General features: G+C 58.0%; 1 protein-coding gene across 3 annotated transcripts in view; it reads left to right on the forward strand.

Annotated features, from left to right (window-relative positions):
* CACNA2D2 (calcium voltage-gated channel auxiliary subunit alpha2delta 2) overlaps positions 1-27,014 on the forward strand; it is a gene marked incomplete at its 5' end in the record, with an annotated part of 137,042 nt that overhangs the window by 102,565 nt on the left and 7,463 nt on the right. For all 3 annotated transcript variants that reach the window (XM_082638266.1, XM_082638267.1, XM_082638268.1), the window contains 19 exons: positions 2,753-2,812; positions 10,565-10,609; positions 14,050-14,191; positions 17,468-17,599; positions 17,793-17,850; positions 18,555-18,605; positions 18,737-18,836; positions 18,939-19,097; positions 19,338-19,445; positions 19,543-19,621; positions 20,206-20,255; positions 20,444-20,533; positions 20,744-20,815; positions 21,028-21,102; positions 22,323-22,397; positions 22,479-22,550; positions 22,657-22,728; positions 22,836-22,897; positions 23,808-23,884. In XM_082638266.1, coding sequence (XP_082494392.1) covers positions 2,753-2,812; positions 10,565-10,609; positions 14,050-14,191; positions 17,468-17,599; positions 17,793-17,850; positions 18,555-18,605; positions 18,737-18,836; positions 18,939-19,097; positions 19,338-19,445; positions 19,543-19,621; positions 20,206-20,255; positions 20,444-20,533; positions 20,744-20,815; positions 21,028-21,102; positions 22,323-22,397; positions 22,479-22,550; positions 22,657-22,728; positions 22,836-22,897; positions 23,808-23,884 — 1,579 coding nt within the window. The remainder of the gene's footprint in view (positions 1-2,752; positions 2,813-10,564; positions 10,610-14,049; positions 14,192-17,467; positions 17,600-17,792; positions 17,851-18,554; positions 18,606-18,736; positions 18,837-18,938; positions 19,098-19,337; positions 19,446-19,542; positions 19,622-20,205; positions 20,256-20,443; positions 20,534-20,743; positions 20,816-21,027; positions 21,103-22,322; positions 22,398-22,478; positions 22,551-22,656; positions 22,729-22,835; positions 22,898-23,807; positions 23,885-27,014) is intronic.

Genomic DNA, 27,014 nt, shown 5'->3' on the forward strand with positions numbered 1-27,014 from the left:
TGGGGGTGTTTGTGGTTTAGGCCGAGAGGAGGACCCAGGATGGAAAGGGAGGGGCAGGAGTTGGGCACAGGGGGGCTCCGGGGGCCTTAAGAACGCTTTGCCTTTTCTATGCAGAGCCATAGGGAGCTGCCAAAGGTTTAGGGGTTTGGGGAGGAGGGGGATGGCCATGTTCTCAGATCCACATTTTGAAGGCTGCAGCTGCTGTGTGGAGAAGGATGACGAAGAGCAAGAGAGGACGCAGGAGCCTGGGCTGGGGATGATCAGTAAGGTGGTGTGAAGGACACTAAGGGTGGGATGTAGGGGCAGTGGTCACAGGGTGGAGGGGCTCATTCTAAGAGGGGGTGTTATAAGCTCCGGTGGGCCTAAGGGTTACCCCAGAAAGGTATCCAGGAGCTCAGGAGGGGCCAGGATTGGAGGCAAGACCTGGGAGCCATCTGGGAGAAGAGAGGCCTATGGTTCCTGAAGCTGGATTATGGGGCTAGGGCCCACCCAAGCAGTCACTGCAGGAACAGGTGGGCAGAGGACAAAACCTGCAAAAAAGACGGGTTGGGGTGGCAGGAGGGTCTCAGCAATGTGAAGTGAGGGGGATTGACTTTCCCACCCTGCCCCCAGGTCCCCCAGCCTCATAGCCTTCCCAGCATTCAGTGCTGGGAAGCATTCAGTGCTTTTGCCCTGAGGAGGAGGGGGAGCCAGGCCCAGCGGGAGTAGGGATAGCTCTGGACAGCCCTTCTAACAGCCAGAGGTGGTATCCTGCCCAGCGAGTGGAAGCTGTGGCTCTACAGGGAGTCCCACCAGGCCCCCACCGCACTGTTCCACGCTAGAAGGGAGGAAAAGCTGGTCTCCCATTTCCCCCGATGGGCAGCTGCCAGGCTTTATTTTAGAATCTCCCCTCTTGGGCCCACAAGCCATCAGGCCTGGACTGATGGATGGGAGTATTTGTCTCGAATACCAAGGGGGCAGGGCCCTCTGAGTAGGGGCTGGAGGCCAGAAGGCAGGACCCTACTGCTCCACTCATGGGGTCAAATAGGGCGGGGAGTTGGGGACCAGAGCCCCTTCCACACCAAGAGCTACTCTGTTCCTCCCGGGGCGTGGTGGGCCCTGTGGAGTATACCTTTGGACGTTGGTCATGGGCTAGGCAAGGGAAATTCGGTGGTGAGGGCCCCAGACCAACCCAGAGCCCCTCTGTGACCTTAGCAGGCTGCTCACCATCTCTGTGCCAGGTACCCTCATCTGAGGAGGACACGTCAAGTACGTTGTGAATGGTGACAGGTACACATGAGGTGTCGCTGGCCTCAGGGAGGGCTTGGATGCAGTAGATGATCAGGGTGACAGTCATCATTATGATGAACAGGACTTCACTGCACTCAGCTCTGCAGGAGGCCCTAGAGGGCCAGGCTCAGTCCTGTCCTCAGGAGCCTCAAGACTTCCTAAAGGGGGACTTCCCTTGTGGCGCAGTGGTTAAGAATCCGCCTGCCAATGCAGGGAACAAGGGTTTGAGCCCTGGTCCGGGAAGATCCCACATTCTGCGGAGCAACTCAGCCCGTGCACCACAACTACTGAGCCTGCGCTCTAGAGCCTGCAAGCCACGACTACTGAGCCTGTGTGCCACAACTACCGAAGCCCGCATGCCTAGAGCCCATGCTCCACAACAAGAGAAGCCACTGCAATGAGGAGCCCGTGCACCGCAACAAAGAGTAGCCCCCGCTTGCCGCAACTAGAGAAAGCCCGCACGCAGCAACGAAGACCCAACGCAGCCAAAAATAAATATTAATTAATTAATTTTTTTAAAAAGACTTCCTAAAGGGACAGGCTCTACGGAGGCACAAAGTAAGAATCTCTGGGTCAGGATTCAGGCCCAAAGGGTAGCGAGTTTCCAGCACCTCCTCCAGGAAGCCTTCCCTGACCTCCCAAGTTCCCACAATGCTGAGCTTCCCAGAAGCACCTCAGCTACTCCTGCCCTAGTTGTTCTGCCTGGTTATGTCTGTTTTCTCCTCTGAACTGTGGGAGGGCAGGGCTGGCTCTGCCATATCTCCACACATCAGCACAGTCTGGCACTAGGTGTATTGGGTAACAAGGTGTGGGATGGACAGACGCAGCTGTGCTCACAGCTACAGGGGCCTCAGTGGAGGAGGCCACAGGAACCAGCACCAAAGGATGGACCAGGCTTGTGCGGACAGAAGGCTTAGAGAGCCCTGCTGGGAGGGGGCTCAGGAAGCCAGGACAGGGACAGTGGGGACAGGCCTGGGTGGGCAGAGGTGGGCTGTGGGCACCTCCTTCTGGGCCCTGAGCAAGCTGGGGGCAAAGATGGATCAGCGAGGCACTCTGTCACTTGTGGCATTTCCTCTTTGGCTGGGGAAGGCCTTCCTCTTGACACTGGGGTGACACTGGTTTGTAGCTAGTAGAGAGTGTCAGTGGGCTTGGCTCCAGGGCCTGGGTCTTAATATGCCTCAGGGGTCCCCCTACCTTCCTGTGGGCAGGAAATGTGGCTGAGCTGAAGTCCAGGGAGTCCCGTGGAGATGCCACTCAGGTCTGTGCAGGCTTCACCTTTCCTGTGGGAGCCCGATGTGGGTGGGGGAAGGGCCCACACAGCAAGCTGGAGAATGTCTGGGATCAAGGAATCTTTGAGAGTCTGGCACGCTGTCCAGGGAGTCCCTGAGCCACTCTGGCCCCAGGGACTGCTGGGGATGGAGAAGGCTTTGGGCTGGGCACAGACCTTCCTCACTCTCTGACCTCCCTGTGCTCTGTCCCTCAGAGATTGGCTGATGCTGCAGAGAACTTCCAGAGAGCCCACCGCTGGCAGGACAACATCAAGGTAAGAACTGCAGTGCCCTCCCCAGCCCCTAGGACCTGCCCACCCGCAGCAAGGGTGGATGTGCATGCAGGGGAGGAGGGAGAGGGAGGCTGCCCAGACCCACTGGAAGGGCACCAAGGGCTCTGTGGGGTGGAGCCGGGAACCTTTGCCCGATGTTCAGCAAACATTTGAGGCTCCCCTTGGTGCTGGGACACAGGGTGCAGATATGAACCTCTCATTCCACTCCCAGCTCCCAGAGGAGCTATAGAGTCCCCCATGAGCAGATAGGCTGCTCTGAAGTGATGCTCCCCAAAGTTGGCGTCCCCTTGGTGGTTAAGGAGGTGCACAGACTCCTTGGACAGCCCCTGGGGCAGAGAGGCCTCTTGACTCCAGGACTTCCCAGACTTTAATACACTGACCTGGAAGAGATGCTGGGGGAAAGGGACCCTATCCCCTTCCCAGACTTCCCCGAGCAGCACCCTGTCTTCCAGAAGGCTGCCAGGCTGGGATCGGGGACCAGGCTGTCACAGCCACTAAATCCTCTCCTTCCATCAGCAAAGCTCAGAAGGGGCTCAGGCGCGGAGCAAGTGGAGGTGTGAGAAGCTGGGAGCAGGACTCTTTTTGAGGACAGAAGGACCCAGAATGTGGGGGAGGGAAGGAAAGCCTGATTGACCCCCAGCCTCACACCCAGGTGGCTCACATATTCAGGCAGCTTGTGTTTGATTTGGGCAAGACTGGACACACCTGCACCTTTCCTGTCAAAGGATAACAGTAAACCAGAAGAGAGACTGAGGCAGCGTTCCTCCCAGACTCAGGGAACCCCCGATGCCAAGGATGACAGAACCCTCGGGGACCAGACCAGTTGGCAGGGCTCGCTGTGTCCTCCACAGCCACTCAGGCATGTGGGCCACGCCTCCCGGTGGTCTCTGTGCTAAATGCAGGGAGAGGCACCAAGAGCTGCCCCCTGGGACCCAGGGGCCAATAAGGGGGAGGGGGGAGGCCTTGACTCACTCCAGCTCTGAGCCTGGCACCTCTAGAAGGCGGGAGGGATATTATCCCTACTTAACTGATGAGAACCCTGAGGCACAGAGTGGTTAGACCTACCTGAGGTCACCTGTTGGGGGCAGAGTCTCACAGCTGTGCCGTCAGGTGCCAGGGGGTGCATGCCTATGATGCAGGCCCCCTAAACCTGTTCCTTCTCCCCAGTCCCCATCCCCCCAGGCCACCCTGAGCGCACACCATAGCACTCTTCCTTTGCTGCCTGGTGTGTGCTGTGTGCTGCCCTCAGGGAGCTCACATGGGGTTGTGGGTAACAGATGTTTGTTTACAGTGAACACATTAATGAACTAATGACTTCCTGGACCGATCCTCCCTCCCTGGGAGCTGGGGGCTGGGCTTTTTCTCGCTCCGCATTCCAGCACTACAAACCCATCCCTGGGCCACCGTGCCTCCTCAGCCTCTTGATCAGAAATACACATTTGCACTCCCTGGCCACTTGGATGTGCCCCCACCTGCAAATAACCTCACCCTGGCGACTCCCTGCAATGCCCAGCCTGAGCCTGCGCTTAAGGCCACAGGATCTGGCTGTCCCTGCCTCTCTCGTCAACCTGCCTCCTCCCTCCCCTCCTCCTGTGCTCCAGCCACACTGAACACCTCACTCCAGGCCCATTCTTGATCTCTCCACCCAGAATGCCCTCCGTTCCTCCTTTTTTTTTTTATTTTTTACGTGGGCCTCTCACTGTTGCGGCCCCTCCCGTTGCGGAGCACAGGCTCCAGACGCGCAGGCTCAGCGACCATGGCTCACAGGCCCAGCCACTCCGCGGCATGTGGGATCTTCCCGTCCCGGGGCACGAACCCATGTCCCCTGCATTGGCAGGCGGACTCAACCACTGCGCCACCGGGGAAGCCCCCGTTCCTCCTTTTGAAGCCCAGCTTGTCTTGCCTCTTCCCAGTGAGGCTGCTCCTGCTCCCCAGCCCATCAGCCCCTCCACCTTCTGGGAATCCAGAACCCTTGGCTCCTGCTCTGTCCCTTCTTTTGTTTCTGACGTATCTGCTTCCTCCCCTCCCCACCCAGGACAGATGTGAAGAGCAAGCACAGGAGAGGGAATGAAGGAATCAGGAAATAAGGGAATGAAAGCCCTCGGCCTGGCTTTCTCTCCCTCCCAGTGTAGGCCCCAAACAGGAAGACAAAGAGGCTGCCTCGGCCCCAAACCTGTTTTTTCCTCCTGACTCTGCAGAAAACCCAAGATTTCCAAGGATCATCCTACTGGACCCCTGACCCCTGATTTTCAGCTACTCCAAGACAGAAACGGCTTATCGCAGGCCAGAGTGGGCACCACGGGGGCCTACTGGGAAGGAAGGCCCAGGTCTCAGGGTGTCCAGGAGATGCTGAGATGGTGCTACTTGAGGACCCACTCCCTGCACACTGGGTCACAGTCCCTGCGGGACCCAGCAAGGGCTCACCCCTCTCTGGGCTTCAGTTTCCCCATTTGGCAAATGACCAGCTATCTGTCAGCTCAGGTGTGATGTGTGAAAGGGTCGGTCCACACATCAGGCCATGTAGGTGCAAGTTGGTGATGGTATGGGTGCATCTCTGGCCACACCAGCCCATAGGCTCTGGGTGCTTCTGTCCTAAGGCAGGAGAGGGCTCTGCTGGCCCCATCCCCCTGGCTTGACCTGAGATGCCCCCAGCTATGGGTGTGACCACAGGGCCAGCTGGGCCCAGCCTTGTTTGTCTGATGCGCGTTGCCCACCCCCACCAGTCCATTAGTCTACCTGTTTGTCTGTTCCACCGGTATCTTGGGCAGGGTAGAGCTGTAGGCGCCCCCTCCTTTCCAGCTGCAAGGCCAGGGCCCTTCTCTTCCCCAGGAGCGCTGAGCTGCCCAGCTGCCGGGCTAAAAGGCATCAGTGCTAATGATGGGCCCATTAGCTGACTTGCCAGCCAGCCCTGCCTGGGCTGCCAGGGAGAGCTGCCAGGGTGCAGACTGTCCATGCCAGGGGGGATATGGGGACTTCAGGCTGCAGAAAGGATGGTGTTTTGTCCCTTGAGGGCATACCACCCACCCTTGAAACTACGTCCTTCCCAACAACGTTCAGGAGGTGACAGATAAGGAGTCATGTTCCTTCCCAGCATTCAGGAGCACACCCAGTGGCAAACTCAGGCCCTTTACACAAGCCAGGCCTTCTTAGGAATACCCTTACCTCCTTCAGAAGGTCAACACCTCCCATTCCAGTTAACTCCCTAGAGCTCCTCTTTCTGGCCACAGCTCTAGGATTAGCCCCCACTGCCCACAGCACCCGCCTTTGGTGCCCCCATCACAGATGGTTCCCTGTGCAGGCTCCCCAGGCCGGTGGCCCAGTGGGCTCATCTGTCTGCCCCATCTGGCTCCTCTTGGCCAGAAGCAGTTGAGCCTGACTCAGTGCTGCCCATCACTTTCCATGTGCCCAGCCAGGTGCCTTGTGGACAGAGTGACCAGAGCCTCAGTCTGCTTACCTCTGAGGTGGGGAGGATGGCAGTCAGCAGTTCTGGGCACAGAGGAAACCCTTGACCCATGGGCCAGACTGGAATCGACTACATGGTCAGTAGGGTGTGGCCCTGCCTGTGTCAATAGCACACAGTAGGTTTGCATGCAGACCTCTGAGAAACGGGCAATGGTGTACACACACACACACACACACACACAATCACACAATCACACCATTGACACCTGCCCAGGGACTTGGGGGATCCTGGAGTCTGCAAGGTCAAGAGAGACGAGAGTGAAGGAAGAATATCTGGATGTGAAGCCATGCTCCTCTCCCTAGTCCCAGGTCATGACCCCACACTCCTTGCCATGGCAAGGGTAGGGAACCTGTAGCCACAGCCCTGGCTGCAGCCCTTGGACACCACGGCCCTTGTTAGCAAGCAGCACCTCCCATGGCCGCTGTAGACAGGCAGCAGGTGCTTTGGTGCCCATAACACTTAGGGTGGATGAAGATGGCCCGCCTGCCGGACACTGTGCCTGGTGCCAGCACCTCATTGTGCCAGCATTATCTGCTATCTAGACGGCCACCAAGGAGGAACTGGGCCAGGGCATGGGTCGGGGAGGCAGGAGAGGCCATCGGTTCCAGGGCCTCAGTGCCAGCCCTAGGGCCTGCAGGAGACAAAGCCCTACCCTAGGAGTCTAACGGGAGACGTAGCTCTGTCTGGGAACCTAAAGAGAAGGCTGCGAAGGCTGGGCCAGGCCAAGGAGCCGGCTGGACAGGACAGTTGGCTCCCCGGCCTGAGGTCTACCCCAGCCACAGGGCCTGCTGCCTGCCTCTCTGCCAAGCCGGCGACAGACGGCTCTCTCAGAAAACAGTCCTCTTGGCTGAGCTGAGCTGGCAGTGAGCCAGGGCAGGAAGGCCAAGCGTCCTCACTGGTGCAGCCGGGTAGCTGCCTGGGTCCTGCACAGGGACCTGGTGAGCAAGCAGCAGTCAGGTCTGACCAAGCCACAGCAGCCGCCTTCCATGGCACCAAACGTAGATGCCAACTGCTATTCCCCATGCTTACCCCACTCTCACTTCCTCACCCTGCTGCCCACCTGCCAGCATCCCTCATGCTCTCTCTTGGGCTCAGCTCCAGCTAAGGAGAGTGTGTGTGTCATCTATACAAGGGCCGTGTGGGCCCCCTAGCCCCACTCCTCATGTGTCGTGTATGCACAGAAATCCACTTTGGGGGGAGGCATGTGTGTGAGTTCAGAGGGGGTGATTCCCCCCACTCCCTGCCCAGTTTGTGCAAAATGGCCCCTAAAATACCACGTAATGGAGGGGGTGTCAGAGGTGTGTACCCTGGACATTAAGGACACACGTTTCACCCCAACCAGAGGGTTTCTTCCACATTCAGACCCCTCCCGGGCCTGTGAAGTTACAAGCTTAAGGGGGCCACTCATGGGTTGGGTTGGCCCGAACCCCTGGAGAGGCCTCACTCCCTGTCCTCCTAGCATCATCATTCTGATTTTACAAGTGGAAAATCAAAACCCTGAGGTAAAGCCTTACTGAGGCTGAAGGGTTTAACAGGCACCCTTGCCTCATCGGTGGGATGGAGGTGACCTCCAGGAGTCCTCATGGGGCCACAGGGACTTGTGAGGCTTCAGCCTCAGTCTTCACTCACTGCTCAGGATCCCAGAGCTCACATGTTCAGGTCAGGATTTGAGGCCAGGACCCTTTGCCAAGTCCCCTGCACATAATCGCTAGGTGGTACCGCCTCCTTGTTGTGTCCCAGAGACAGGGCACTAGTGGTGGACACTGGGGCACCTGCAGCCCAAAGCAGACCAGAGGCCTTTCCAGCGACCCTCCTACCAGACCCTAATGGTCCCATCCTGCCCCGTCCCCAGCTCCACATCATATCAAACATAGCGACCACAGCTGGGTTTACAATGTATTTTTACACGTGTGACCTTGCCCACCACCATCCATAGCTAATGCCACTCTCTACCAAGGAAGGGACATGGGCCCTCTCAAGATGGGAGAGGTAGGGAGGAGTCCTGCCCACGTGTATCCAAGCCCCTGGGGCACCAAGACTGCATACAGATTCCTGAGCCTCACCTGCAGTCTGAAGGGGGGGCTAGAATCCTTCTGTGTGATACATTCCCCCTGTGTCACTGATGCCACCAACATCTCATCCTCCACTGAGTCCATGAAACAGCAGGACAAAGAGACAAAGGGAGCCATTGGAGTACCTGGAGGGGTGGCCCAGTGAATGCCAGGTGTCCCAGGGACAGCCCAGGTCAGGCAGGACCCAGGCATGGTCTGTGAGGAGAGCCCAGAGGAGGGTCACTGTGAAGGTCACTCTGGAGGCCTAGAGCCACCGACCCCTACCCATCACCCATGCCCTTTCCCGCCCTTGCAGAAGGTTTGCCTAAAAAGTTGGTGAGTGAAGCCCCATGTTCTAATCTGCAGTCCTCCCACCGTGCCTGCCTATTTTCATTACAGAGGGAAAGAGCATCAGAGCCGTGTTTATAACCCCCTTTTAGATAACAAATCACATTTTCTTTTCGCCAGTGACTGTGTTGAATTGATATTTCTTCCCCTCGGTTTAATAGGTTTGTGTGTTCAGGAATGCTCTTCATCAACTGAAACTCCTTATTGTGTTTGATGTAATGTCAGCTTTCATTACGCGCTTGGGTCAGAGCTGGGCCCAGGGAAAGGCTGAGCACCCTGGAGCCTGGGCCCCGGCCCTCACCCCCACCCCAGGCCCGCCTGAGCTCCAGTCTCTCTGGACGGGTGGTTGGGCAGGTGTGGGAGGGGTTGGAGATGAGTTGAAAAGGCAGAATGGAGCCAGGGTGCAACGCCTTTTTTTATCCCTGCCTTAGTTTCCTCATCTGTATAACGGGGTCATAGGGCTGTTGGGAGAACCCTGTACCGCAGTGCGTGTAAGGCCTATCACAGGACTGAAACTTTGGTCTTTCAGTCATCAGGAGGTGTGGTCTTGCCCAGGCATGGCGCCAGGCCTGTAGTCAATGTTCCAGAATGCTTGGACTATACCTATAGGTCCAGCCAGTGGCCTGCACCCCCCAGACCTCTGGTGGGAGAGAACCCATGACTGTTCCCCACAACTAGCCCCGGTACCAACCACCTCAAACCGTGGCCTCAGACCCAGCACCTGGACAGTCACCAAGGCTAAGTCCCTCCCTCCATGAGGAGCCTGAGCTCAGAGAGGGAACAGTGCAGCCCTGCGGTCACACAGCACATGGGACCCAGCCAGGCCCAGGCAAGGGGTGGCCCACCATGGAGTAAGTGCTGGCTCTGTGCTTGCTGTTTTACAGCCAGACCCTTGGGAGCACACTTGGTCATCACCCCCATTTGCAGACCACAAAGAAACAGGATCCCAGAGAACAAGGGACTGCCAGGGCCATGCTGCACATTTTTGCTGTACAAAACAGGGCTGAGGAGCACCAGGGGAGGGTGACTCGGACAGTGGCCCTATCTTGTGTCCTGGCCTTAGGGCCTATCAAGGCAGGGGTGGGGTGGCCCCTCCTGAGCGGGTGGCACCTGATGGCACCAGATTTACCTTCTGGCAGCCTCTGGCAGCCATGCTCAGTTCTGATTAAAGATCATTAAACATGAAATTAGCCCATTTGTGTTACGGGTCCCTGGGGTGGCCGGTGATTATGATGTGCAGATGGCTGAGAACCCAGGCGGCGGGCAGGCGGGCGAGGCCAGGACACGCGGTGCTAGCAAAAGCAGGCAAGGGCTGGGAGGCAGGCACGGGGACCGGGCTTTGTTTTCTCCCGCTCCTGTTGTGTAAACCCCCTTGCATTTCACAACAAATCACAGATAATTAATAAGTACATGCTTGTAATGAGCAGGCTTTTTAATAGAAGAAATTGGAAGATGCGGTGTCGAGTCATTATTTCACTCTTTCCCAGACTCGGCTCTATTTTTCCATCTTCCTCAATTCCCCCTTGGTACTGCCTCAGCCAGAGTCTCTGCAGATAGGCTGGCTCTAACCCTACCTCGCAGCAGGGCTGCAGTGCAGAGACCCTGATCCTAGAGTCAGGGAGCCCCGGGGGTACCGACCCGGGGTACCACATCCTCCTGGTGCCTGTGAGAACTCCTGAGGACGGTCTGGCTGGGGTGTGGGTGGGGCATCCAGCCTGACTCATCCAGCCCTCCCTGGATGGCAGCTCTGGATGGGTAAGGAGGCGGTCTCTGCCCCAGAGGAATCTGAGGGGGCAATTCCAGGCCTTAGAGCTGGGGGTCGTGGCCGCACCTCAGGAGACCATGAGTGATGAGGCATCTCTTCCCCACCAGGAGGAAGACATCGTGTACTATGATGCCAAGGCCGACGCTGAGCTGGTAAGTGCCCCCGCCCATGCTGGCAGGGATGGGGAGCTGCCAGAGCCACACCCCCCTCTCTGGGACCACATGGCCTCAGCTGTAAAATGAGTGTTAGGATTCAGCACTCTTCAGCATTCTGAGCTTGGCCTTGCAGAGTTGTGGCTGCACAGGTCCCCGCCCTACACCTCCCACAATTCCCTAGAGGCCCTGACCCCTCCAGGGCTGTGTCTCTGTGGCACCAAGGGGCACAGCTTCACTGTACAGTGTGGGGCGGGCCCAGCCCCATCCCTGGGCAGGGTGGTGAGGCTCTTGGACCTCCTCCCCTAGGTCAGTTCAGGTGCCAGCATCGGGCGGACAGGAATGCTGAGTGCTGCAAGAGTAGGGGAGAGAGGGAGCAGGTGGGGAGGGCTTCCTGGAGGTAGGCAGGCGGGGCCGGGATGCAGGTGTGTTTCAGGTGAGTGCAGGTACCCTTCCCTGTGGTGAGGGGAAAGTGGCTTCTGTGTGCTGACCACCCCACAGCCTGGCCCCACGATCAGTGTTGGCCCTAGGCTAAGTCAGTCTCGCCCCAGCTGTAGAGGCAGCCCAGTCCCTGTGCCTGTTCTTCAGATGAAGGAGAGGGCTCTGACTCATCAGGGGTCACCACCCCGGAAGTGGTGGTGCTGGGACTGACCGGGGAACCCAGAGCTACACTGCTCTTCTGCCTCACTGACTGGTTCACGTCTGCTTGGGTGGCCCTGTGACAGAGAGAGGTCCCCATCACCAGAGGACTCACATGAAAGTGTGACCATTTGGGGTGTGAGGGGGTCTACAGAGGAGACAAGAGTGTCTGAGGGTGCAGGGCACATGGAACAGACTGTTTTGGTGAACCTGTCAAGGCCCAAATTCATCTGCCTGCTTTTGAGGCAAAAGTAGTTGAACCTGGTTATTTCCTCTGTAAACAGAGATGTCACAACTCAGTCTCTGGGGCCCCACCTGTGCTGGCTGGTGCAGAAGACCCAACAGCTAGACCCCCACTCCTGAGCCTATTGGCCTGGGGGGTTGCCTGGGGCGAGCAGGAGGTATCCAGTGGCACCAAGAGGTAGGCAGGCAGGAAGGGATTCCTGCAGAGGGTCTGTGGTGCCAGGCTGGCCTTGGTGAGCCTTCAGGCGGGCAGGCAGGCAGGGCTGCAGAGAAGGAGGGGTGGGTGGGCTAAAGCAGGTGTGCTTCCCCCTTGGCTGAGCCTCCGTGGCTCCCAGAGAAGTTGCTAAAATTAAAGCTGGAATCTGAAATTCAAATGAAGAACAAACCTTTAATTAGACCCTGAATCTAATTCCTTACCCCCCTCAGCAGCGGGCTGTAATTTTAGCAATCAGTGCATTAAATATAAACCAGGAGACTGCAGTTGCCCACCGTACAAAGCCCCTGGGCGTTGGGGTGACACTGAGGGGTCTCCTTGGCCAGTCTGGTGCCCGGCCCCCTCCCTGGACTCCCTGCTCCCAGCAGCCCCCAACCCCTGGCTCTAAATCACTGACTCCCTCCCCCCAGCCCCTTGGACATCTGCTGGGGGGCTAGGGAAAGCACAGGGAGGGAGATTCACCCCGGGTGGGGCTGGGCCAGGGTCAGTTAGGCCAAAATCCCAGCCCTCCCAGCCCCGGTATAAATATCAGCACGTACACATTCCCCAAACTGCCTGTTACGTTGTTTTGTTTTTTTAATCTTTGCCAGAGGTACAGTTAGAGATCTTTCTAGACCATTTACTTTTAAATTACCAGCCAGAAGGTGGGGGTAAGGGGGGAAAGAAGGAAGGAAAAAGTTCACCAGCTGATAGCTTATCAGAACAGAATCCAAATGTCACATTAGTTGGGAAAGTTGGGAGATTAAATTTTCCAGCGCCCTTCATCTGCCGCTGACATTTCGGGGGCTTTCTTCTCCCGCACTTGCCCCTCCTCCCAGCAGAATGTGAGTGGCTCACACCTCAGAGGCGGCCAGCTCCCTGCTCTGGCCTCCATGCTCAGCAGCTGCCTGCCCCAGCTTTACCCAGCATCCAGGAGCTTCTGAGGGTCCTCCTAGGGTGTGCCGAGGTGGGCAGAGGGGTGGCACACTGGGTGAGGGGCAATGGCAGGGCAGTAGATGGCTTGGATTTTGCTGTTACAAAATCCAATCTTGAAGAGATGAAAAGGGTGTTTGCTGCAGGCCCTCCAGCCAGCTGCACCCACCATCCAGACAGTAATTCATTCCCCAGGCCTGAGGGTGCACCCAGAGCACTCCCTGGGTAGGGAGAGCACAGCTGGCTGGGTGGGGAGGCACAATCACCCTTTCCCCAGACAGACAGCCTGGCGGCAGGAACACGAGAGGTGTGCCCAGGACCCATTGAGCAGTGGGGTCAGCCATCACGTGAGATCCACTGGGGAGAGAAAATGAGCTGAGCCTGGTGCTGAAGGTGGTCACAGGGGCGTTGAGGGGCAGTGAGGGAACATGTGGCTGGTTCAGCTGCTTATACTCCCTCCTCCCAGGGCACAAAGACCCCCAGCTCTGCACCTACCTCACCTGGCTCTCCATCTCTCCTCGCCTCCCCATTTGGCTTTTCTCCATCTTCCCCTTCACTCTCTATCTCCATCTTCCCTTCCCCCTTGCACACCTGCACCCGTGCCTGCCCACCCCCCACCTCGGCTGCAGCATCAACACTATAGTCGCAGACCCACTCCTGCCAGCCTGTGGTGGTGGGCAGGGGCGCACGGCGCATGCCCAGCCTGCCTGGCCGAGAGATGCTGTAATTGGCACCTGTCAGACGGCTGCAACTCATTTTAGAAAGTCAACGGGGGCCTTTATAGTCCTTCTGCTAGCAGGCACCACAGACCCTCCTTCTGGATGTTACCAGGTCTCAGTGCTAGCCCCGACCCGAGCCCAGCTCTCCCACGGACTCCCCGCTCTCCAGCTCAGCCCCTAGAGCCACCCTGCTGCAGGGGGTGGTGCCCCTCCCCCAGACAGGGCTAGGGCCCTCTCATTGGTGCCAAAGGAACTTGGTGCCAAAGGTGGGGCCAAGCTGAGGGGTGTACATTGCAAAGCTCCTGTGACGGGGTGCTGAGGCTGCCCTGTGATTACACAGAGCAAGTCCTTATGAGCAGGGTGTCTGCAGCCCACTCCTTCTCTCTAGCTCCAAGATTTGCCTCCTTCGCTGATAATTGGTTTTCAAGGATGTGAGGAAGGGCTTGGTTTGGTCTTGGCCCTGGAATTTGGGTTTAGCAAATGTGGGGATGGTGGGTGGGGCAGGTGGGTGTCACGGGCCTCCCAGGCAAGGGGTCCATACCCCATGTCTCTCTGTCCCTGTGTCTCTCCATCTCTCTGTCTCTGCAGTAGTCTCTGATTCTGAGATGCCCCTATCTCCTAGATTCTGGCCCCCCTGCCTGCAGTTCTATCCAACCCCACTCCACCATTTCCCGGCCCTGACACTGCCATGGTTGGGGGGTCCCTTTCCACAGGACGACCCTGAGAGTGAGGATGTGGAAAAGGGGTCCAAGGCCAGCACCCTACGGCTGGACTTCGTTGAGGACTCAAACTTCAAGAACAAGGTCAACTATTCATACACGGCTGTGCAGATCCCCACGGACATCTACAAAGGCTGTGAGTGTGCAGAGTGATCGGGAGCAGCCCTCACCGCCCACCATGGGGCAAGGCCCACTGCCTGGGCACTGCCAGGTCCCAGGTGCCCATCCACCTTCAGCCCCCTACACCCAAGGTCACACATGCTCACCTCAGACCCGCCCACACGCAGGCATCAAGCCACTCTCAGGCGCAGCCAGCCTCACGCTAACTCTCAGCAAGACACAAAACACCGAGCCTCTCACCGCTATGCATGCACGGTCTCCTGCCCATGTGTATACACGGGCTCACACAAATGCATGCACACAACTCTTCCCCCGTGCTGGGCCAAGTCCCCACCTGCCCCCAGAGCAGCTCCTCCCTACCCTCTCCCATTCCCTGGCCCCATGCAGGAAGGGTTGAGGACCTACCACATCAGATGGGCACAGGACAGGGAGCAACTTCTCATTCACAGACACCAACCCTGTAACACCTCCCTCCTTCTCCTTGGTGAGCAGGGGGCGGTGGGGATGGAGGTCAGGGGGATTGAGTAGAGGGTGGTTGAGATGCCAAGCTCCAGGGACAGTATAGCTTTGCACAAAGGGGAAACCAGGTCACTACAGCTAGAAGGATTTGAGTCAGACATGAGGATGAACTTCCTGAAGAACTTGGGAGGTGTAGGGAGAAGAGGCCAAGAGTCAAACACTGAATGGGGAACTCTAGCTGCAGGATTTAAGGCCCCGGAGTCTCTTGGTTCTAACACAATGCTATGGGCACCTACAGGGTAGCCTCAGAATCCAAGAGGCCCACTGGGTGGAGGTTCTTGAAGCAAAGGTCCCAGAACTTCTGCATGGTCTTCAGAAAGCAGGGAATCCTCCAGGGTTCTCAGGGAGGCCCCTCCACCTTTAGGGTCAGCCAGGCCTTCTGGGCAGCCTCAAGCAGGAGTGAGGGTGGATACCCCCCACACCCTACAAGGGCCACCCACAGGCCACCTGCCCGAGCCAGTCGAGGGGCACTATCACAGGCAGGCACGCTAATTAAAACAGGAGCCACACCGCCCTCCCCAGTCACCCCTCGCTACCCACACAAATTACATTTTATATGTTTTTTATTTACTGTGTCACTTTTAATTAAATCTGTAATCGCCTGCCTGAGGGGGCATGGTCCCCATTTCCAAGCTCGGTGTGATCTGAGGGTGTGGGCACGTGAGTGTGTGTGTGTGGTCACAGGGCTGAGCAGCACGCCCTTTCCAGGTGGGGGGCTGTAGTGTGTGCACAAGTGTGTCTCACAGTGTATGCGTGAGCGTGCATGTGGTCATGGCTACCTGCAGGGACAGCCCAGCCAGGTCTCCTCTCGGCCCTTGACCTGAGTCAGGGACACTCCTCTACCAGCAGCAGCTAGAGGGGCTCCCAGAATGGTCTGTCTGCTCTAAGCCTCTCATGTGCAGATGGGGAAACTGAGGTCCAGTGAGGGGTGGGACCTGCCAAGCAGACTCTCCCAGGGCAGACAGTACTGTGTGAAACGTTTGAGAGCCTGACTTTATTTTTTCCTTAAAGAGAAAAATAGAAATTGTACAACTCACTAAGTTTCTAAATTAGGAACAGGACCATAACATACTGTTCAATAGGCACAGCCAATGCTAGAAATGTGTTTTGTTTTCACATTATGGTCAGTTAAGGGAAGCTGCAGGGCCAGAGAGAAGGGAGTGAGAGTAGAGGGGGAGGACTAGGCAGCAGACAAGACAGCAGAGGCCCCCCAGTCTGGAGAGAGAGAGCAGAGGGAAGAATGCCCCAGAATATATTGTCACCCCCTAGGCTGTGGGCCGCGCCTGGAGCATTTGTATCTTTAAATCACAGCTCTGGGAATTCCCTGGCGGTCCAGTGGTTAGGGCTCTGCGCTTCCACCGCAGCGAGCACGGGTTCGATCCCTGGTCGGGGAATTAAGCTCCTGCATGCCAGGCGGCACAGCCAAAAAATAAAATAAAGTAAAAAATAAATCACAGCTCTTCATCTGTTCTAAGGGTTTCTTCTCTGAAAAGAAGATCAGAGCCTTTGGAAGACATGCTCTGGTTCCCGTTTGGGGAATGGATCTTCGGGGAGAGGTGATGGTGTCAGGGGTCCAGCCGGAAAGAAAGGAGGTGGGAGAAGTTGGAGGAAAAAGTAGCCCCCAAGGGAGGGGGTGCAATACAGAGGCCTGGCAGTAGCAGGTATCCAACTCCTGCTGTTTTTTCTGAGTGTCCCACACGCAGAGACAGGTACACTGCACATGTGAGAACATGTGCCACACACACACATTGGGCAGATTTAGGGCTGTCCTGAGTTGGGGGTGCTGCATACTGCTTAAGCCATCCCAAGTCTCTGCCCGGGTTGCGGATGGATGGAGTCCATCCATCTGAGAGAAGCCTTGCTCTGTGTGTGGGGGGCTAGGTCTGGCCAGGGCGTCACACCTGTGCAGCCACAGAGGGTGAGGGAGGGGGAGGGTGGGGTAACTTGTGGTGGGGGGTTGTGAAAGCAGGACCCATTGGTGTTCTCCTGTAAGGGCAGAGTGGTGTGTAGGTATGAGCATGTGTGACCCTGTGCCTATGGCAGCAGTGAGGCTGCTGGGCAGGTAGGTTTGAGGGTGAGGGGATGACACATCTGGCTGGAAACACAGAGGTTAGATGTAGGTACACCTGTTGTATACCTGCATGCAGTATACAAATGCAGACTGTGTGTGTGTGTGTGTGTGTGTGTGTGTGGAAGTGCACGTGCCAGTGTTGCAGCAGGATCATGGCACAGCCCGCGTCCCTCCGAGAGCCCCCGCCCCCACCCCTGCCTGCTCCTGGCCCCAGTTGATTAATCATGGAGCTGAGTGGCTTCCAGCTTATCAGGTACCTTAATAGCTGAATAATTCCAGCACCATCATCGAGCCCTTAATTGCTTTCTTGTGGCTGCAGCCCGGAGTGCATGCTGAGTGGGTGAGCTCCCAGGGGACCAGCCGCAAGCTCCAAGCAGCAGGCTGGATGGGCATCCCAGCTCATAGCTCCCTGCCACCTGGGTGGCCCCTCTGCAGGGGCCACAGGCCACAGCTGCCCTGCCTGATCATGTGGAGCCTGGCCGAAGGGTAGGCTGAGCTGTTTCTTGGGATGAGAACAAGGATGTCTTCCTGGAGGAGCTGGTGCAGCCCCAGCTGAGCCCTGGGAAGTGAGGGAGACCTGGGTAGGCAGAGAGCAGGTGAGGCTTTCTAAGTGAGAGGCACATGCATGGGTGTCGCTGTGATGAGCTTCAGCGGGGGAACAGCCGAAGCGCTTCCCACCCCAGCCCCCTGCTTCCCCCCTAGCCACCGTCATCCTCAATGAGCTCAACTGGACAGAGGCCCTGGAGAATGTGTTCATCGAGAACCGGAGGCAGGACCCCACACTCCTGTGGCAGGTCTTCGGCAGTGCCACGGGAGTCACTCGCTACTATCCAGGTGAGTGCTAGCCCATCTCCCCAGTCCACTCAGCACCCCACCCTCCTCCATCTGCCGGCCCCCTCATCCTGGGGTGCGTGGGGCGGGACAGTCACCTTGCTGGTTGTGGGGTGGCCTGGCCACTGCTGCAAGGCCTGCTACCAGCCCCAGGCCCTTCCCTGCCTGTCCCCAGTCACCTCCTCTCCTCCCACAGCCACCCCATGGCGAGCCCCCAAGAAAATCGACCTGTATGATGTCCGAAGGAGACCCTGGTGAGCAAGCAAGGAGGGGCTGGGCAGGGACACCCCCTCAGCTCTCCCGCCTGCTCCCCTCCCTCCCGATAACCAGGCCTCCAAGCAGGGCGCAGCCAGCTCTATCCAATTTTCATTTCACACATCGTTGCCACTGGAAAATGGATCCCATCACCCAGGCAGGCCTCCCAGCTGCCTCTGCCCCCCGTCCACTGCCTGGCACTCCACCCCCTCGGGACTGAGGGATTGGGCTAGTGGGGGTTCCCAAGGGTGGATGTATCCTCTGTGGGTTTGGCCAGCCCCTGCTGTACCCATCTGAGCCCTAGGCACCCCTACCCTCTGCTCTGCCTCTCCTGCAGTACTCCCTGGGCTCCTCGTCTGCCACCTGTTCAATCCCATACGCAGCTATGACTCTGCCCTTGGCGCCTCAGCCCGGGCCAGGGGAAATGACAAGCCACTGAGGCCATGGAACAGGCCTCCTAGCCTCTCTGGATCACCTGCTCACCCCTCCTTGGGGTTGTTCATGCGTTGGGGGACCAGGTCACCCATGCCATGGGCAAGGACTGTCTGCTTTATTAAATGTGGTATCCTCAGTGCCTAGAACCCTGTTTGACCCATGCCGTGGATGCTCAATAGAAACATGTTGAATCAGTATGTGGGTGAAGGAAGGAAGAACCCACAGGGTCTCAGTGAGGCTGGCCCTAACTGAGGCTTCTCCTGGGCAGGTATATCCAGGGGGCCTCGTCGCCCAAGGACATGGTCATCATCGTGGATGTGTGAGTGAGCGATGCTGGCGGGTGGGGTGGGGGCGGGGCTAGGGACTAGAATCTGCTGCTGGGGAACATCATGGGGGAGCAGCAGGAGAACACCTGAGGCCGACCAGGTGCCTCCGTGACCCACCCCCCAGGAGTGGCAGCGTGAGCGGGTTGACCCTGAAGCTGATGAAGACATCTGTCTGTGAGATGCTGGACACACTCTCCGATGATGACTATGTGAACGTGGCCTCGGTGAGTGCCAAGGGCGGTAGGCGGGCACTCCCTCCTGCCCCATGCAACCCCTGCCTACCCGGGCCAGCCTGAGGCCACTCACCACCCTCACTGTCCCTGCAGTTCAACGAAAAGGCACAGCCTGTGTCATGCTTCACACACCTGGTTCAGGCCAACGTGCGTAACAAGAAGGTGTTCAAGGAGGCTGTGCAGGGCATGGTGGCCAAGGGCACCACAGGCTACAAGGCCGGCTTTGAGTATGCCTTCGATCAGCTGCAGAATGTGAGCCCCCTGGGTGGGTGAGTGGGTGGCCAGGGACAGGCAAGGGCCCAGGCTTGGTGACACCCCAGGGAAATCAAGATAGATGGCCTTGTTAGCACCCAACAGGCAGGTTGGGCAGATAGCACTGTCTGCTGTGGGGTAGGGGAGCCAGAGGGCCAGGCCCATTCTGGAGAAGGAGACCCACCCCGGGGACCGGGGAGGGGCTGAAAGCTGCCTGACCCCACACCTACTCCTGCCCAGTCCAACATCACTCGTGCCAACTGCAATAAGATGATCATGATGTTCACGGACGGCGGTGAGGACCGCGTGCAGGACGTCTTTGAGAAGTACAATTGGCCCAACCGGACGGTGAGGCTCAGCCCAGGTTGGGGCTGCCCTGACCTGGCCCGGTACAGGGGAGGGCTGCCCTCTGGCGGCCACGGCAGTAACCTCAAGCCCCAAACAGGTGCGCGTGTTCACTTTCTCCGTGGGGCAGCACAACTACGACGTCACACCCCTGCAGTGGATGGCCTGCACCAACAAAGGTACCTTGTCCGGGTGTCACTGCCACAGGGCCTGCCTGCCGTGTCCTGCCAATCCACTGGGCTGGTTGTCCACGTGTCCTTCATATGTCCAGCTTTCCAGCTGCTTGTTCATCCAGTCTCTGTATATGTGACTGGTCATCTCTCTATGTGGCTAACTTGTCCATCTGACTCAGCATCTTTCCGCCTATCTGACTGTCCATTGTTCATCTGTCCCTAGCTTGTCTGCTCCTGCATCTGTTGTCTGGTCAATCTGACTCTCCATGCAATTGGGCCTGTCCTCCAGGTGGACTCTGAATGTCACTGCCATCCTAGAATGAGGGACTTCAGGCCTCAGGCTCCTCCTTTCATCCCAGTTCTGCTTCCTTACACCCCTACACTCACAGCCCCTTCCATGTCATTGGTTCCATTCACAGGGTAATGGCAGGGAGCACTAAAGGGACATGAGTTCAGAGGAAATGGCACCAAAAAGGGAGGGAACCTGAGAGACCAGTCAGTGCTGCAGACACACCCCAGGGTACAGGGCCTCCTGTGCCATGGATCCCAAGCAGCACCCAGGCCCACCTCTGCCTCCCCTTCCCTCACAGGTTACTATTTTGAGATCCCTTCCATCGGTGCCATTCGCATCAACACGCAGGTGAGACTGTGGGGGCGCCCCTCCTCCCAGCCCCTTGTCTTTGCTTCGCGGGGTCGTGGGAACCATGGGCTGCTGTGTGATGAGAGCGCCCCCTGGTGGCTAATTGACACATGGGGAGGCAGGACAGGAAGATACAGTGGGAGGGGCAGACTCATGACCCCCGACCCCTGCCCCCACCACCTCCCCAGGAATATCTAGATGTATTGGGCAGGCCCATGGTGCTGGCGGGCAAGGAGGCCAAGCAGGTTCAATGGACCAACGTGTACGAGGACGCACTGGTAAGGCCTCGGGGCAAGGAAGGGGTGGGGCCGGTGATCTTCCCCCCAGGATGTGCCCACAGGGTCAGGTCCCATGAGGGCCCCCTTATGGTGGTAAACCAAACAGAGGAGAAAGAGAGGTGGCCTGTCCCCGCACCCCTGCTCTGAACACTCAGGGTGGGGGCATGGCTGGCCACAGGAGTCTGACCCATCCTCCTCCTCTCCCTTCAGGGGCTGGGGTTGGTGGTGACAGGGACCCTCCCTGTTTTCAACCTGACGCAGGATGGCCCTGGGGAAAAGAAGGTGAGGTTCCCCACTGGGGAAGGGCTAGTCATGCCTGGGGAGAGCTGGGCATGCCCAAAACGGGTCTGGGATGGAGCGGGGATAGGCAGGCCTCTAAACTGGACAGGGGCAGCAGCTTGAGAGCAGCTTGAGGTCATGGGCATGGGCAGTTGGGCACGGTGGCTCCCCCCATGGAATTGAGCCTGTTGCAGAACCCCTGCCTCTGCTCCCAGAACCAGCTGATCCTGGGCGTGATGGGCATTGACGTGGCTCTGAATGACATCAAGAGGCTGACTCCCAACTACACGGTGAGTGTCTACCTGCCCATCTCCCTGTTCTGCCTCTCCTGTGGACACAAGCCAGGCTCAGCAGAGGCTGATGGGGATTCCCACACCTCTGTGGAGTTCTCCGAGTTCAGGTAGTCAGGGAAGGCTTCCAGAGGAGGTGATCTTGGGCCTAGAACTGGGATCAGCAAACTTCTGTAAAGGGCCAGATTATAAATATTTTAGTCTCTGCTAGCCTAAATACTCATACTCAATTCTGCATTGAGAAAACAGCCAGAGACAAAACATAAATAAATGGGCATGGCTATGTTCCAATACAATTTTGTTTGTAGATACTAAAATTTGGATTCCAAATAATTTTCACAAGTCATGAAATAGAAATCCCTCTTTTTCAATCATTTAAAAATGTAAAAACCATTCTTAGCTCACAGCAGTACAGTAACCGGCAGCAGGCCAGATGTGGTTCATGGGCCCTAGTTTGTCGACCCCTGGTCTGTCACATAGGCAGGAGTGTCCTGGGTAGAAAGGAGGTGAAGGCGTACCTTGGAGGCAAAGGGAACTCTCTGGGCAAAGGCCTGAAGGTGAAAAACAGAATCATAAGCCAGGGAAGGGGCCAGATCAGTGTGGCTGACCCAGGGCCTATGGCAAAGGGAGCTTGGGACTTGGTTATGAAAAGGTTGGGAGATGTGTGTCAGCATGCTTAAACCTGAGCCATATGAAGGCCCCTTGTCTTTGACCTCCATGTGCAGTGAGAAAACTGCCTCAGAGAGGTAAGGGGTGAGTCCAGAGTCCTGCTTTTCTTTCCCTTACACCTGGAAGGGACACCCCAGGTAGTCCAAGGGTACACTTGTCCCCCTGCACTCTACCAAGATGGGGACCAGGAAGAGGCCGTAGTGGGGAGGGGAGGGGAGGGCAACAGCAGCCTTGTGGGGCCAGTGGAGGTGGAGAGGTTCTGCTGACTAATAGCGCCATGAGAACCCAGGGGAGGGGCTGAGAAGGCTAAATCACATTAAGGTCCCACAGAGCTAGCCAGCATGGGCCAGGGCTAGTGCATGAGGGGCACCAGCCTGCTGGGCTTGGCTTGAGAGGTAGGTTTGGGGCCGAGTGGCATGTGGGGGTCCCTCACCCAGGAAGGCAGATGGCACCCCCCAGCAGCGTGGAAGGCAGGATGAGGAAGAGCTCTGGAGCCCAGGAAATCCCTGCCCAACCCTCCAGGCCCTAAGCCCCCCTATCTATACCCCCAGCTTGGAGCCAACGGCTACGTGTTTGCCATTGACCTGAATGGCTACGTGTTGCTGCACCCCAACCTCAAGCCCCAGGTAAGCCAGGTGAGTGGCCTGCAGATGGGGGGTAAACCCTGTGAGAGGAGGAGTCCTGACTTCCTGCCCTGCCTCCCCTAGACCACCAACTTCCGGGAGCCTGTGACCCTGGACTTCCTGGATGCAGAGCTGGAGGATGAGAACAAGGAGGAGGTAAGGAGAAGAAGAGGAGGAGGGATGGGGGCGGGCATCCAGAGCAGAGAAGGGTAGGGGCCCCACCCTTCACGTCTCTGACCCTTCCAGTCTCTGACCCTTCCAGATCCGTCGGAGCATGATCGATGGCAATAAGGGCCACAAACAGATTAGAACACTGGTCAAGTCCTTGGATGAGGTGAGAAAGTGGCAGAAGGGGGACAGAAGGTCAGGGTGGACACCCTCCTACCCCCCACTCCACCTCTGCCTGCTACCCCAAGCACCTGACCCAGCCTCTTCTCCCAGAGGTACATAGACGAGGTGATACGGAACTACACCTGGGTGCCTATAAGGAGCACCAACTACAGGTGAGTGGGGCCAGGCTGGGCAGGCAGGGAGGGGCAGGGCAGCCCCAGAGCCCTGCTGCCCCTCCCTCCCCCACCCCCGTGTGCCAGTTCTCAGGGGCTGTGACCACAATCCCAGTGGGGCCCCAGCAGCCAGGGCTGCTTACTTCTCACTCCTGGGTGCTCAGTCCCAAGGGTCCCTCGCTGGCCCTTCATGAACAAGCAGCATCTCCTGGGAGCGCACAGTGGAGACATGACAGTGCATCTGATGCCTCCCCATTCCCCGCCACCCTCTCTACATTCCTCCCACCTTGGATTGTATCCCTGGATGTGTGCATGCAGGATGTCATCCTCAGCACGTTCACCGGCCTGCTCTCAGCAGTTGTCACAGCCTCAGAGAGTGTACTGACTGTCTTCTGCGTGCCCCAAGAGCTGGTCTCCTTCACACTGCAGCACCAGCCCATGACTGCCCCTCACTGTGTTAGTGCCAGCCCTGCTTTTAGCTGGCTCTCACATGGCCTGAGTCTCCGGGGACTATGGACCCCACTCTCATGGCAACACCCCCACCCCCACCCCCACAGCCTAGCTCACTGACAGTATTCTGCCCCCGTGAGTCTGCTGCTGGCCAGCTGGAGGAGACTGGCTGGGCAGGTGGTGTGCTGGGGGAGGCCGCTGGGGCGAGGGGTGGGATGGGGATTTGCTTTGGGGCTGGGAGTTCTGAGGCCTCCAGGAGAGTTCGGGAAGTGGAGGGCCCAGGCCCCTAGGCCCCGAATCTCTCACAGCTAACCAGGGAGAGGTGTCCCTGGTGGTCGGGGGAGGGGATGCCACAGCCTGGGCCTCTCTACCCAGCTCCAAAGCCATGGGGAGGAGGGTGCCAATGGGGCCCGCCTCTCTCCAGCAGTGACCTGTGCTCCTCCCATCCCCTCCTCCCCAGCCTAGGGCTAGTGCTCCCGCCCTACAGCACCTTCTACCTCCAAGCCAACCTCAGTGACCAGATCCTGCAGGTCAAGTGTAAGTGGCCCGGCCCCTGCCTGCGCCCTGCACCCCCGCCTCTGCCCCGCACCCTGGCTGGCCCCAGGCAGCATAGCCAGCCGCTTGTGGCCAGGTGGCCCCTCCTGCCCAATCTGCCCACCCCCCAGGCGCCGGCAGGCTGGGGCACCAGCCATCGGAAAGTCTGTGGAACTCTGCATGCTCGCCTTTTCTCAGATTTGGTTCCAGACCATTCTCTCATGGTTTCCATTGAGGTTCTGTTTTTGGTTTCTCCTCCTCCGTGTCTTCCCTCCTTAGCCTGCCTCCCCCACACACGCCTGGGGGCTGAGTTCTTGGAAGACACCCCCTCCTCTCATCCCTCCTGCCCCCTGCTCCCTGCGCAGCACTCTCCCGCTGCGGCACCACCCCCGGGTCTCTCCCCACCCTGCCCCCTTTTCTGTCCCCCCTCGCTCATCCTCCCTTATTTTCCTCCTCACCTCCTCTCTCACCCTCTGCCTCCATCGCCTTCCTGCCCCCTTACTCTCTCCCTTTGCCCCTCCTCCTTCCCTCCAGCTCCCTCTCCCCCTCCTCCCTCCTCCTTTCCCCTCCCTGCACCTGCACCTTCTCTATCTCCCTCCCTCTTCCTCTGCTCACTCCCTCCATTTCTCTCTCCCACATCCCCTCCCTCCCACTCCCCATTCAGTCCCTCTCCCTCTCTTCTCCTCTCACACTCTCCTCTCTCCATCTTCTCTCCTACCCCTTCCCCTCCTTTGCTCCCTTCCTCCCGCCTTCATCCCTGCCTCCCCCACCCTCCCTGTCTCTTGCCCTTCATCCTTCCTTCCCTCCCTCTCCCGCTCCTCTGCCTGTGGCTCATCCCTGCATGTCCTGCTCACCCTGGGCCTCCCCCAGAGGCCTCTGGAGCCCGTGGCCCCGCCTGCCCACCGCCCGAGGTCACTGGGAGGGAGGCTGGGGCTCCGGCCCCACCGGGCGCCCCCCACCTGCCTGGCTGACTGGGGCTCATCTCCTTTGAGTTTTCTCGCTCTCTCTTTCTCTCTCATGTCGTTTTTTGCAAGAAGTTTCCTTTTGGTATGATGATGAGACACAATATTTTCATTCAAACAGCCATTGAATAAAATATTGTTTGTGCCCCTCCCCTTCCCCTCCCCCTTTTCGTTTGTTTTTGTGTTTGTGTTGTTTTTGTTTTCCTCGCTTTCTCTCTTGGTGGACTGTCCCAGTGCCAATCAGCAAACTGAAGGGCAAGTATATTCAGAACCAGTGCACCCTCCTCTCCCCACCCCACCCCCTGCCCTCACGCCCCTGCTTGCCCCCCTCCCTGCCCAGGACCAGCCAAACCCCTGCTCTCCAGGGCTCCCCACCAGCATCCCCTGGGCTCCTCTAGTTCTTGCCTTTCCTCTGATCCCTAAACCTCTATTAGAGCCAGCAGCCCTTTCCCCTGGCCCTGCCTGCAGGGTGGTCTCCGGCGTGTTCTAAGAGCTCAGGCCCTCTCCTCATCCTCCTCGTTCCCTCTGGGCAGGCCTCTGCCCCCCACCCCACCTTCTCTGTCCCTCCAAGACAACTCAACAGTGGGGACAGGGCTAGATGCCTCTCTACCACCTCCCACCCACTAGGGCAAGGGGCCTGAGATGTAGGGGGTAGATCAGTCCTCAAAGGGGCTTATGTGAGGCTTCCTCGGGGATATTCTCCCTCCTCAGATCTCTCCAGTTTCTCTCCAGAAGCTGGCAGCGCTCCCAAGGGGAAACAGAAGGCTTTGGAAGCCCCACACCCTGACCCTGGGGCCCAGGGGCAGGATAGGGCAGCAGCCAGGCCACCAGGAGAGCAAGGCAGACCCAACGCTGGCCTAGGTGCTGAAACCCCTGTCCCCTGCCACCCTTGCTACTCCTGGTGACTTTGTTAAGGCTCACTGGCCCAGCCCTGCCCTGGGGTGCTGGCTGCTCCTGGGAAGAGTGGTCAGGTATGGAAGGTGTTCCCCTGGGAAATAAAGGCAGACTCAGGGCCCCTGGGCCTGGCTGGGAACAGAAGGGGATCCTTCTGGACCCCAAGGGCCAGCAAAGGAGCTTAGAGGGAATCAGGCTGGGAGTGAAGAAAAAGATTCTGGCACTCAGAGGTACTTAAGCCAGAGACTTCGGGAAAAGGTAGGCAGTGAACTCACAGGTCCTGGCAAAGAACAAGAGGAGTGAAAGAGGACAGCACACAAGGGTCTCTGCCGCTGGTGCACAGAGAGGCCCCCACCATGGAACACCGTGGCAGATGGGCCATGGAGAGCCATGCGGAGATGTCCTGTCCTCAGTCCACATGGGGAAGTAGGGCCTCCCTAAGAAGCCCTAGTGGCCCTGTCCAGCCTAGTCCAGCAAAGGGGATCCAGCTGCCCCCACTGGCCTGGGTGGAGGTGGAGGACGTGCCCTACTCCCACTCGCTTGAGTTGTCTTGTCTCCCCCTCCTACATCCTTCCCAGTGACCCCAGAAATGCAGGGCCCTGATAACAATGACAACCATAGCATAGTCTCCCTTCCTGCTCCCCCCACCTCTTTTTCTTTCTCCTCTTCCTCCTCTCCCCACCCCAACCCTTCCCTGTCGGCTTGTGTCCAAACCCCGCCTCACAGTCCTATCAGAAAGCAACAGTCCAACCAGTGACTGCCCAGCTCCTCCGGGCACCCAAAGTCCCCCTCCCCAGAATCTTGCAGTGCACTGTGGGCGTATTTTGGAACAGGGAAGACCCCTCTTCTGCAAAAATAAAGCACTGGGACTTCCCTGGCGGTCCAGTGGTTAAGATGCCAGGCTTCCAATGAAGGGGGGGGCGTGGGTTCGAACCCTGGTCAGAGAACTAAGATCCCACATGCTGCGTGGCAAAAAAAAAAAAAAAAAAAAGAGGTTGGAATCTGGGTGAAAGGATAGGGAGGTGCATTGCCCAGAGTGCGAGAACAGAGGGACACCTCCCAGACTCAGACCAGCAAGGTGGCCAGCCCAGCTGGGCAGGGAGAGGCCCCAGAGGAGCCCTAGTAGCCACATCCCCAGATTCACTCACAGACCCACACAGGGACCTTTGCACACATGCTTACACACTCATGCATACACACACGTGCTCTCACATGCACATACACGCTCATACATATGTGCTCACTCTCACACACGTACAGGCCCAGTCGATGGATCC

Source organism: Mesoplodon mirus, assembly GCF_964341445.2.
Source record: "Mesoplodon mirus genome assembly, chromosome: 12".
Taxonomy (NCBI): Eukaryota; Metazoa; Chordata; class Mammalia; order Artiodactyla; family Ziphiidae; genus Mesoplodon; species Mesoplodon mirus.